Here is a 13,548-nt window from a genome sequence, read left to right as displayed (position 1 = left end):
AAGAGCATATGGTACCCAGGCATCCCCAATTATTTTAATATGGCGCACAGTGAGTGCACACACCCGTTCTCTCATGTCTAGGTGACTCAGGCTTATCGTGGCAATGTTGAATGAATGACAAAGAAAACGTATACATGTATATACATTTGGGGCGCTACGCATGTGAACGTATACATATGTTTGGACCGTTTAAGGACTAAACTGTCCACACGTAGATATACGTTCATGTGCGGCAGGCTCCGAATGTAGATCAACGTTTTATTTTTCATTCCTTCAAATTTGGTGCGATAGGCCTGAGTCACCTAGACATGAAAGAATGGGTCTGTGCACTCAGTGTGTGCACTATGAAAAAAAATCTGGGAGCACTTAGTACCTTGTGGGAGCACCAGTTCAACTGAGCGCCAGCTTGAGCAAATATTGTGGCAAACACCAAGGATTTACTGATGTCATGTCATATTAGCACTCACATTTTAAGAGGAAAGTAAAAATAGGTTAGATAAATGCATGAGTGGGTGTGGGTGGGCAAGAGTTGGACCTGACTAGCTTGTGCTACTAGGTTAGATGTCATGCTCCTTCATTCAGTGGATGTGACCTGGCTAGGTGGGTCATTGGTCTAAGCCGGGGGGTGACATGGACCTGCTTTGCATGGGCCAGTAGGCCTGCTGCAGTGTTCCTTCTTTCTTATGATTTTATGTATTTGGCTGGCTAGCTGGCTGGCTTTGGCTGTCTCTGTCTGTGTCTGTCTATATCTGTCTATATCTCTGTCTATCTGTCTATATCTCTGTCTATATCACTGTCTATTTGTATCTGTCTGTCACATGTACTCATAAATACAGTTATTATACATAATGTAAATTACCTAGGATAATCCAAAAATTCCAGGCCAAGTGCTATAGTGTTTGTAGATTTTTTTTTTTTTTTTCAACAAATCGGCCGTCTCCCACCGAGGCAGGGTGACCCAAAAAAGAAAGAAAATTCCCAAAAAGAAAATACTTTCATCATCATTCAACACTTTCACCACACTCATACATTATCACTGTTTTTGCAGAGGTGCTCAGAACACAACAGTTTAGAAGCATATACGCACAAAGATACACAACATATCCCTCCAAACCGCCAATATCCCAAACCCTTCCTTTAAAGTGCAGGCATTGCACTTCCCATTTCCAGGACTCAAGTCCGACTACATGAAAGTAACCGGTTTCCCTGAATCCCTTCACTAAATATTACCCTGCTCACACTCCAACAGATCATCAGGTCCCAAGTATCATTCGTCTCCATTCACTCCTATCTAAAACGCTCACACACGCTTGCTGGAAGTCCAAGCTCCTTGCCCACAAAACCTCCTTTACCCCCTCTCTCCAACCCTTTCGAGGACGACCCCTACCCCTCCTTCCTTCCCCTATAGATTTATATGCTTTCCATGTCATTCTACTTTGATCCATTCTCTCTAAATGACCAAACCACCTCAACAGCCCCTCTTCTGCCCTCTGAGTAATGCTTTTATTAACTCCACACCTTCTCCTAATTTCCGCACTCCGAATTTTCTGCATAATATTTACACCACACATTGCCCTTAGACAGGACATCTCCACTGCCTCCAACCGTCTCCTCACTGCTGCATTTACCACCCATGCTTCACATCCATATAAGAGTGTTGGTACTACTATACTTTCATACATTCCCTTCTTTGCCTCCATAGATAACGTTTTTTTGACTCCACATATACCTCAACGCACCACTCACCTTTTTTTCCCTCATCAATTCTATGATTAACCTCATCCTTCATAAATCCATCCGCCAACACGTCAACTCCCAAGTATCTGAAATCATTCACTTCTTCCATACTCCTCCTCCCCAATTTGATATCCAATTTTTCTTTATCTAAACCATTTGATACCCTCATCACCTTACTCTTTTCTATGTTCACTTTCAACTTTCTACCTTTACACACATTCCCAAACTCATCCACTAACCTTTGCAATTTTTCTTTAGAATCTTCCATAAGCACAGTATCATCAGCAAAAAGTAACTGTGTCAATTCCCATTTTGAATTTGATTCCCCATAATTTAATCCCACCCCTCTCCCGAACACCCTAGCATTTACCTCTTTTACAACCCCATCTATAAATATATTTAACAACCATGGTGACATTACACATCCCTGTCTAAGACCTACTTTTACCGGGAAGTATTCTCCCTCTCTTCTACACACCCTAACCTGAGCCTCACTATCCTCATAAAAACTCTTAACAGCATTTAGTAACTTACCACCTATTCCATATACTTGCAACATCTGCCACATTGCTCCTCTATCCACTCTATCATATGCCTTTTCTAAATCCATAAATGCAATAAAAACTTCCCTACCTTTATCTAAATACTGTTCACATATATAGTCATATATATAGTCGGACTTGAGTCCTGGAAATGGGAAGTACAGTGCCTGCACTTTAAAGGAGGGGTTTGGGATATTGGCAGTTTGGAGGGATATGTTGTGTATCTCTATACGTATATGCTTCTAAACTGTTATATTCTGAGCACCTCTGCAAAAGCAGTGATAATGTGTGAGTGTGGTGAAAGTGTTGAATGATGATGAAAGTATTTTCTTTTTGGGGATTTTCTTTCTTTTTTGGGTCACCCTGCCTCGGTGGGAGACGACCGACTTGTTGAAAAAAAAAAAAAAAATATATGCTTCAATGTAAACACTTGATCTACACATCCCCTACCCACTCTGAAGCCTCCCTGCTCATCCGCAATCCTACATTCTGTACCTCTAATTCTTTCAATTATAACCCTACCGTATACTTTTCCTGATATACTCAGTAAACTTATTCCTCTATAATTTTTACAATCTCTTTTGTCCCCTTTCTCTTTATATAAAGGGGACTATACATGCTCTCTGCCAATCCCTAGGTACCTTCCCCTCTTTCATACATTTATTAAACAAAAATACCAACCACTCCAGCACTATATCCCCCCCTGCTTTTAACATTTCTGTCATGATCCCATCAGTTCCAGCTGCTTTACCCCCTTTCATTCTACGTAATGCCTCACGTACCGCCACCACACTTTCATTCTGCTCTTCTTCACTCCTAAAAGATGGTATACCTCCCTGGCCAATGCATGAAATTACCGCCTCCCTTTCTTCCTCAACATTTAAAAGTTCCTCAAAATATTCTTGCCATCTACCTAATACCTCCCTCTCCCCATCTACTAACTCCCCTACTCTGTTTTTAACTGACAAATCCATACTTTCCCTAGGCTTTCTTAACTTGTTTAACTTGCTCCAAAATTTTTTCTTATTTTCATTAAAATTTCTTGACAGTGCCTCTCCCACTCTATCATCTGCTCTCCTTTTGCACTCTCTCACCACTCTCTTCACCTTTCTTTTACTCTCCATATACTCTGTTCTTCCTGTAACACTTCTGCTTTGTAAAAACCTCTCATAAGCTACCTTTTTCTCTTTTATCACACCCTTTACTTCATCATTCCACCAATCACTCCTCTTTGTAGATATAAGACATAAATAAACATGATGCAAGTAATAGCAATGTCACTTGCTCAGCAATCAGGGAGTGGCCCATACACCTCAAACCAACAGGTTTACTAGCTGCTTCCTGAGACAGAGACAAGCAGATGGAAAGATAAACACACACAGGCAGACAGAAAGACAGATAAGCAGAACTAGACAGACAGATAAGCAGAGCTGGGCAGACAGACAGACAGATAAATGTACAGATAGATTGACAGACAGACATAAACAGACATGTTTGTGTGCAAGAGTAAAAACATATACGTGTAAAGGCAAGGTTCCCCCCTCCAGCAGGGCACATTCTGACCCTTGTCATAACACCATGCTTCAAGGAGGTTCATGCTCCAGCATGTCTAAAACATTGCTGGGACCTATAAATACTTTGTATATATTTCTAGACAATAGTAAATGACCAGGGCAGGTGAAAATGTTCACCTGTCAGTGTGATTGTTACAATTTCAGCATATAATATTAGTGTCAGAACAAAGATTGGCTATGAAATCACAAGAACTATTATAAACTGTAATTATCAGAACATAAAAATTATATAAATTCAAATAAAAACGAGAGAAAAAGGCAAATCGGCAACACTTCTGCAAGCAGCAGGACTGGATGTTGCCGTCAGGTGAGCATCCAGAGCCAACTTCACTGTCTTATATCTCGGTAAGTACTGGTCCTAAATTTTTTATTTTTTGGTCTTATACCACAGAAAATACCTCTCTTTAATTTATAAACAAAAAAACGATTTTTTTATTTTTCAAAATATTCGGAGCGTCACGCAGGTGAACGTAGATCTGTGTTTGGACAGTTTAAGGGTTAATGAAACATTTTCCAACTAACCACATCTTCAGTTATATTCTCCCTTTTAATATTTAGCTCCATAAATTTGGCCAGTCAAATTATTTTCTTAAAGAAACACACACAGTTATGTTGATTAAGCTAAATAGTGATTTTGTGATTTAAATTTTTATTTTTGTTTTCACTTGAGCCTGCATACTAATAATATAATGGAAATCATTTTCAGCTGATGTTAGGTGACATGAATTGGACATGTACTGGTAACTGAAAGTTAACTAGCTACTAACTCTATATATATATATTAATGCTTTTGTTTTATGGCCTACTCTAAAGTCTGTTCCTAACCGCCTAAGAAGTGGGTGGTTAGGAAAGGACATCTGTGTGGATTATTCATCAACAAAAGTAATTATTAAGACTCTGTCTTCTGATCATGGCTGATGCATGCTTATTAATGCTGTATACAGTATTTTATTTTTCAGTCACTAGCCATATTTTGTTATATTCTTTTAGCTAAATTAGGTTCATATTGTTATTGACCACTTTCCTTGGTCACATTCCTTTCATAAAGTATTTTATGAAATTTTGTTTTTGGCCATGAATGAATCTTATGAACATCATCACTAATACCTTTGATGAGTTCCGAGAGTTTTTCTACTCCTGGAGCTCGACCATGGGCCATGCTAACATAGGATGATGTACAACTTCTGGAAACATTGAAGTCTCTTCTCTTTATTCTCAAAATATATTGTTACATAGTTAGACTTTACTGTTATATTTGAAATATTTGGGCACTTAACCCTTAAATGGTCCAAATGTATATATACGTTCTCTCACGTAGTGAGAGAACGTATATATACATTTGGCCAACGTATATATACATTTGGCCAATGTATATATACATTTGGCCAACGTATATATACATTGGCACGATAGGCCTAGGTCACCTAGACATGAGAGAATGGGTGTGCGCACTCAGTGTGTGTCATATGAAAAAAAATTGGGGATGCCTGGGTACCACATGCTCTTTTTTCCTATAAAAAAAAAAATTCTCAAAATATTTGGGGTGCTGCGCGGGTGAACGTATACATGTATATATACGTTTGGACCGTTTAAGGATTAATTAACCTCAGCTCGGCTGCCTCAGTATTTAAGGTACAGTAACATCCTTTTTTTTTTTTTTGACAAATGCCTTTTCTTACAGAGGACTTGTTTTCCTACTAATTATTTTCAGGTCTTGGTTCTGAAGTGGTTTATTTGTTCTTTGTGTTTTAGTGTATACAGTATAAGGTAAGTATTTCTGTGAGTTTAGATACTTTTACTGGCCCCTGGCATGATATGACAATCTGGTACCAAAATGACTGTTGTGGAAGCTGTTACAGTGCTATCTACCAGTGTTGTGAAGTGCAGCACTGCTGTATACCAATATGGTAGAAGCAGTGGCCTGACTGACTGACTACTGCAGCAGAGTGTATACCATCACTCACAATAAGGGATTGATTTGCACGGTCTCGCACAGTTCTGTTAGTGCAGTTTGTTCAGTTTTGACCAGTGAGCTAATATGAAAAGTTATCTGCAATTACACTCATCACTTAGGGGTAACCATCCAAGATATTGTGCTGAGAAATTGCACAGATATTGAAGGGGATTTAGTTAATGTGTTCTGCCTCTTTATGTAATTTCAAGAGAGGGGTCCACATTACCAGGAAAGTCAAGCAACTTTTCTCCCACATAATGACTAACAATGAGTGTGACTCATAAGGAAGAAGATCACGATAAATCTGCGTGTTCATGTGATTAGCCTGTTCATTTGAGTCCATGCATATCCTGTGTAAGAATATCTCCACATTTCAACAGAGTAGTGTCCACACCCATGTAGATTTCATCTGACACAGTTAATGTACTTACTAATAGTAGTGATTAAATGCAGCTGCCCATACCCATGTTTAGTACATCTTACTTGACACAGCTAAGGTACTCTATACTATACCTACTAAAGCAGCAATTGTAAATACACATGTTTCCACCTATATATATGTCTCATCTGTCATGGTCAAGGTACAATAAGCCCTCGATTTAATAAACTTCGGAAATACGGGGAAACATCTTCTGGGACTTTAAAATTACAACAAAAGAATATCATATATCCACTTACCAGCCAGCCACTTTCCTCTATTAGTCTGTTTAATTGAGGGTGTACCTTACCTACCAAAATCAGTGACTTCAAATCCACACATCTGCACCGATGTACATTTCCCCTAAGGTACTCTGCCTAATAATAGCAATGACCGTAAACACAAGTGTCCACACCTGTGTACATCTCACCTGACACAGTTCAAGTATTAAACTTACTAACATTGATGGTAAACACTGAATGCCTTAAGGTCATAACCTTGTTTGATCCCTTCGTATCAGTGATTGAGGTACAGTGGAACCTCAAAAATCTAACTTAATCCGTTCCAGGAGCTAGTTCTAAATTTGAAAAGTCTGAAATTCGAAGCAATATTTCCCATAAGAAATAATGGAAATACAATTAATCCGTTCCAGAAACCCAAAAAATATTCACAAAAATAATACATTTTATAGAGATTAATTACAGTTTTACATACACACAACAAATGCTATAGTCTTTAATTATGTATAGTAATATAAAATAAAATTTTTACTTACCTTTATTGAAGATTGGTGATGGCATCTGGAGTCATTGGACCCCAGTCTCGCAAAATAACTGTCTACAGTCGTTTGTTTCTGTCTCACAAAATAACTGTCCACAATTGTCTGTTTCTGTCTCACAAAATAACTGTCCACAATCGTCTGTTTGTCTCACAAAATAACTCCACAGTCGTCTGTTTCTGTCTCACAAAATAACTGTCCACAGTCGTCTGTTTCTGTCTCACAAAATAACTCCACAATCGTCTGTTTGTCTCGCAAAATAACTCCACAGTCGTCTGTTTCTGTCTCACAAAATAACTCCACAATCGTCTGTTTGTCTCGCAAAATAACTCCACAGTCGTCTGTTTCTGTCTCACAAAATAACTGTCCACAATCGTCTGTTTGTCTCACAAAATAACTCCACAGTCGTCTGTTTCTGTCTCACAAAATAACTCCACAGTCGTCTGTTTCTGTCTCACAAAATAACTGTCCACAATCCTCTGTATATCCTGGCAAGCTCAACAAGTCTCGCACCACTCTCATACTTCTGTATTACATGTATTTCCTTCTTCACATCTATGGTGTTTCTCACTTTCTTTACCACAGGGGTACTGCTAGCAAGTTTCTTTGGGCCCATGGCAGCTTATTTCACAGTCCCACAAGTACTAAACACAACGAAATAATCGTAAAATGTGTGGGTGAGATCGCAGGTTAGTGTTCACTCAAGCATAAACAAAGCTAGACTGCTCATGGCGCCTGTGCGGGGACGCGGACAGAGCGGGCCAGCGGACAGGTCCTGTACCCGGCGGTCCGAAATTTGAAACGCGTTCGATTTTTGGTACACAGTTTGTCCGAAAAAATGGTCTTATTTTCGAAACGTTCGATATTTGGTATGTTCGATTTTCAAGGCTCCACTGTAATTAGTGTCTTACCATAATAAGGTGTTATTAGTCTAATGCACTCTGTCTTAAGTCATTAATGTAGTAGAAGGAGCAACAGCCTTATTTTTTTCCCTGTTCTGCCTGCAGCTTCAGGCAGACATTTCAGGTATGACCTTTCTGATAATAGTGATATATAACCTTGTTACACTTCCCATTTGACTTCTTGAATCCTCCAACTTTGTCGAGCTGGTATAAACCTTGGTAATTGTCACCAGCAAGTGGTTAAAAAAAAAAAAAGACATGCCAGCAGACACTAGGATATCTATATTTGAAATAATTATACTGTGTCCTAGTGTTTACTGATGTGTGTGTTTTATAAACCAACAGCTGAGCGCTCAGCCTCACTTGAGAGTGAACTCTTGCTGGGCAGCAGCAGCGACAACATCCTACTTATGATATTTACTATTATGTCTTAGCTAATTACTAGGCCTTTAACTCTGATTAGGTAAACCTTGAGAGTGAGAACAATGGCCAGTGATGAGGGAAGGATACAGAAATATAGTAATAAGCAAAATACTTTTGTAAGTTTGTCGTTATGTGTAGTTTTTTTTATCCCAGTGTTTGATAATATTTTTTGAGAAGTGCATATGTGTTTATTTAATACTGATAACATTGAAAGGCCAACATGTGACAAGTTTGAATGGCTTTCACTAACTCTTATTCTTTTCTCCTGCAGTTCTCAATTGTCTTCGTTTATCAACGTCAGAAGTGACACTTAAACTAAAAACTGGTGAGTTGTTTTCCTATAATAATTTATTTTAATACTATCTGTTAATGTATTGCATCCTGTTAACTGCTTGTGTATTAAAAATGGAATGATCACTGAGTTGTAACCTGTTATATTTGTTATCAACAGATGCAGGAATTCAGCAGCGTGTACAACAATACCTAGCAACACCAAACAATCCTGATGTATTACGAACAGCGATTACTCAGGATGACCTGCAGGGTGTAAAACACATCAAGGCCAAAAAATCTTCCAGTAGAACACCGCCTGAACAGTCTTCTTCAACGCCACCTTCTCTTCCCAGTCCCACACTGTCTGATGCCTCTGACAGAACATCCATCAGCCATGGGTCAAACCATACAGCATCTGAGAATGGTTTGCATTTGAAAGATAGAACAACAACAGAAAATGAGCGAAACAGGCAGAAGAAACCCAAAAGTGAAGCGTACTTGATGACAGGTGACCTTATTTTGAATCTTTCCCGGACTTCCCATGATCCCAGTTGGCTACCCCAGCAGAAAACTGTTGACGATTTGCGAAAGTCAGGTAGCGCCAGTGTTCCCACAAGTCCTAACGAAACTGACATATGTGGTAGCAGGTTAGCCAAACATGAAGTGGGAAGTCCGCAGAGTTTGTGTTCACCTGTGTCTGTTGATAGTAATGCTAGTGGTGTGCAATTTACTTACCCCCCAACCAGTACTTCCGTGAGAATATCCAAGTCGGAAGATCACCTGCAGTACCAGAAGGATAATATGTGTGCAGTTAACATAGAGCTTGATGATGATGTAACGTCTTCACTAAACACCCTTCTAGATACTTGTGATGATCATAGCACTTCCCCTATTCCTCATGAGGACCGTGATCGCCGCATTGTATGGACTTTTAATGCCCCAACTTCCCCTGACAGTGTTCACTCAAGCCATGATTCTGACAGTCCCCTGATCAGATCTCCCTCCCCTACCTCACCCCAGTCTCCAACATCCTCCATGCAGTATTCATGTAGTGGAGTGTACGATAAAATGTGTAGTGGCCGTGATTCGCTTGGCAGCTCTAACAGATCTGAGAATGTTTGCTCTAACAGCTCTAGCCTAACTAGTCCGGACACAGATGTGCCTGATGAACTTGAGTGGGATGATACAACTCCAACTTTGCATATCCCTTCCTCTTATGTGAATAGTTTTGGTACCAAAGATTTTCTTCCCAACGGTCACAATATGGGTGGTGTAATGACATCTGAGAATAGAGGCCTAGTTTCTGATAAAGCCAAAGTAAAGAAACAGGATGAAAATCGGATTGTAATAAGAGTAGAAGGACCTGATAAGAACAGCCGTAGAAAACGACCCCAACACTTACAAAAAAGTGGTGAGCCCCTTCATTGTGAGCACCAGGACACTAATGACCCCTTACGTGACCCTGATATAACCCCCACTAACACTCGCCCGCCCACCCCTGGCTCAGGCACCCTCTCCCCAGATACACTTGCTTATCAGGAGTTACGTGAATCTGAGGATGAAATTACATGTCTTTCAGAAGAAGACGGAACTGGCAAGGCTTCTATACGAACCTCCAGCACCACCTCTCCTCCTCTTAGTGAGGATGAGTCTGACATTGACTCTCTGCACAGCTTTCACTACAGTCCCAAGGCTGTGGACATCCCATCTGCGGTTAGGTTGGCAAAGCGGCTTATTACCCTTGATGGCTTCAAGAAGTCCGATGTTTCCAGACATCTTTCTAAAAAGTAAGTAAATTTCTAGTTTTAAATTATTACCTAATAATAATTTGTTTATTCAGTATGGTAGCTGACTTAGAAGAAGAATTACCCAAATTATTTATTACTGACTCCTAGTTTTAATTACTAGACCCAGCTTAATTACCAAACCAGATTATTAATTACCAGATTTATACATAATTATTAAATCAAATACACCTACCATCCGACTTATGACCGAGCTCGGTTCCAAGAAACTGGTCGTAAGTCGAAATGGACGTAAGTCGAACTTTACTACTGAATATTAACATCACATTTTTGTAATGACTTTATTTTATTGTTTTATTTAGGTATTTCATGTTTTACTTTATTTTTTATGCTGTTAGTACTGTATTTTATACTGTAAAGTTTAGGATAAACACTGTGTACAACACAAATAGTTGTTTATTTCCCAGAAATTTGGCAAAAAAAACACATGGTCGTAAGTCGAGCAGGTCGTAAGTCGGATGGTAGGTATACTTAATTTATTGATGTAGGTGATTATTAGTTATCAAACCCACATGTAGACTCACAATATCAATTACCTGACCCACATAATTCGTTATTAACCCAAATAATTATCAGACCCAGATCATTAATTACCAAACCAAAATAATTAATTGCTAACTCAGCTCATTAATAAATTAATTACTGATCCAGAGCCTTATTTACTAGACCCAGACAATTATTTACCACACCCCAGGCTATTAATTGCCATACCCAGTTATTAATGAATGCATTAGGTTTCGTGAGAGTTTAAAACTACAGCACTTGAAGTTCTTATTTTTTTTAATGAACCTTCCATTTTTCTTTTTAAATTTAGTAATGTATAAGGGAGAAGGGGTTACTAACCCCTTACTCCCAGCATTTTGGCCACCTCTTACAACATGCATGGTTTATGCAGGAAGAATTCTTTTCCATTTCCCCATGGAGTTAAGAGGAAATAAGAACAAGAATTATTAAGAAAATAGAAGAAAACCCAGATAGGTGTGCAAATATATGTGTGTGTACTTGCATGTGTAATGTGACACAAGTGTAAGTAGAAGTAGCAAGATACACCTGTTATCCCGCATGTTTATGAGACAGAAAAAAGACACCAGCAATCTTACCATCGTGTAAAACAATTACAGGTTTCCATTTCACATTCACTTGGCAGGACAGTAGTACAGTACCTTCCTGGTTGGTTGCTGTCTACCAACCTACTACCTATATTGAAGTTCTTTGGTTAATTTATATATAATTATCGATTGTATATAGATTCGTATATTTTTTTGACATTTTCTGTGGGATGGACAAGTTAAACTTGTAGATAGGCTTTCAATGTTTATTGCTGATTTCTAATACTGTCTGTATAATCTGTGTTATATAAGTAAATATATTTCTCTGTGACAAGGGTGTAATGAGTGACCAGTGATGATGTCCCATATTTTACCAGTTTAATGGACTATTTACTCATGGCCTATATATGGAATCATTTTACTTTTCTAGCTTCTTTTAGTTGTCCCTTGTCCATTTTCTATGTAAGCTACTAGTTGCTCTCTTGATTGTTATTCCTGTCATTCTCACAACACCTCTTGACAGGATAAGTCTGGTTTTATCATCATTAGGTAAGTTTTTATAATATCTAAGCAATTTTTAATTTGGGGTGGGTGGGAGGGGGGGGAGGTGAAGCAGTTATATATTTCTTTTTTGTTTAAAGCTAACACCTTCCCTGGGAGGCAAACTGTTGTCTGGCAAATAGCAGATGAATAGTATACTACTGGACTGCCACTTTACAAGAGCAGCAGTCACTATATTTGAATTTATTCACCCAGTGCCTGAATGCATTTGGGTCTATTTGTGCAATTATTTCATCACCTCTCATTTTTTCTAAGGCCTTGTGGGTTTGCATAAAAAATATGTAAAATTTATTGGTGCCCAAGCTACTGAACATCTTACTGAGGAGGCAGACTTGTCTGTTAAGCATCAGGAGGAATCTATATCTGATTTTTTTCATGTCCCCACAGAAGAGTTGTCTTCCCAGTACCCTAGTCCTTTTGTAATGGCTGTAATAGTTATGAGTGCAAGATCTTCGAAGTTCTTTTCTTATATCCTTAGACATGACCACTGACCTCTTGATAATGATCTCTTCTGGGAACGGCTGGAAAACTGTGATAAATGTTTTTAATCACCTTGCAGGGCATGACATACCCACTTGATTAATTTTTGTAAAAACTGTAATGTGCTCTAGGTCAGTCATGTTATACTCTCCTATTAGGGCTTGCTCTGTGGAAACTTGATGCCAACTCTCCTTGAAGACAGTACCGCTGTGCTCTGAACCATGATACTATTTTTATTTGAGCATCTTTCATTTTCTTTCCAGACTCTCAAAGTGTATGTATACTTTGTTTCAACTTTTGAAAAACACTTTGCAGCAATGTATAATGTAAATAATAGGACACACAGAGCAAGCTTTTATTAAAATGACTTGAGCTTTATTAAATGGCATAGAAGTGACATAGAGAACACTGCACTCCTTCCTTATAATGGCCATCAGTCAGATTGCTAAGAGGAAGGTTGGTTCAGTTGATAGGAGAGGTATAAGTGAGATCTGAGTTGCTGAGTGGGCAGTGAGGTATAGAATATCTACATGGGTAGGATTATGTGGAATGTGACATTTTAGAAGTGTGAGCAAGTGTATTTGAAATAGTGAAGACACCATGGTTATATTTGAAGGTCTCTTGAGACCTGGATGATGGCAGCATCAAGACACTAACACCTGTTTCTGTCATTCATATGGAATGAAATAATTTGAGCCAAAATGAATGCTGTGTGGCAAAAGCTCTGACCTAAATGAATCCACATCCTCCATGGTTTCAAGATAACTCAAGACATTCAGAGGAATGTAATGCACTGACACAGTGTTGTACTGTACTACACTTTAGCATCGCTGCATCCTGTTAATAAATATATACTGTACTATGTTATGGACTTTTGTTCCAGCATCATATGCAAGTACTAATTCATTATTAGTAGATGTTAAAGACTGGCAGATATTCCCTACAAGCATGCTTGAAAGGTGCACAGTGCAGAGCTAAATAGGATTTTATAACACTGCATTTTTCCCAGGGTAGAGCTTCAAGGCATGACACAATAAAGCTCTACCAAGAGT

The 13,548-nt window shown here is 38.7% G+C and overlaps 1 protein-coding gene across 3 annotated transcripts in view; it reads left to right on the top strand.

The window, feature by feature from the left end:
- Efa6 (Exchange factor for Arf 6) overlaps positions 1 to 13,548 on the top strand; it is a 69,924-nt gene that overhangs the window by 12,968 nt on the left and 43,408 nt on the right. For 2 of the 3 annotated variants that reach the window (XR_008408043.1, XM_053786322.2), the window contains exons 3-4: positions 8,600 to 8,653; positions 8,780 to 10,388. Coding sequence is in view for 2 of the 3 variants with exons in the window: in XM_053786322.2 (XP_053642297.2) it covers positions 8,600 to 8,653; positions 8,780 to 10,388 (1,663 nt within the window). In the remaining variant the exon portion in view is untranslated. The remainder of the gene's footprint in view (positions 1 to 8,599; positions 8,654 to 8,779; positions 10,389 to 13,548) is intronic. The other variant, XM_053786323.2, reaches the window with a different exon arrangement.

Source organism: Cherax quadricarinatus, chromosome 42 (genome assembly GCF_038502225.1).
Source record: "Cherax quadricarinatus isolate ZL_2023a chromosome 42, ASM3850222v1, whole genome shotgun sequence".
Lineage (NCBI taxonomy): Eukaryota > Metazoa > Arthropoda > Malacostraca > Decapoda > Parastacidae > Cherax > Cherax quadricarinatus.
Note: the sequence above shows the minus strand (reverse complement) of the source record. Positions and strands in the feature narration are given on the sequence as shown.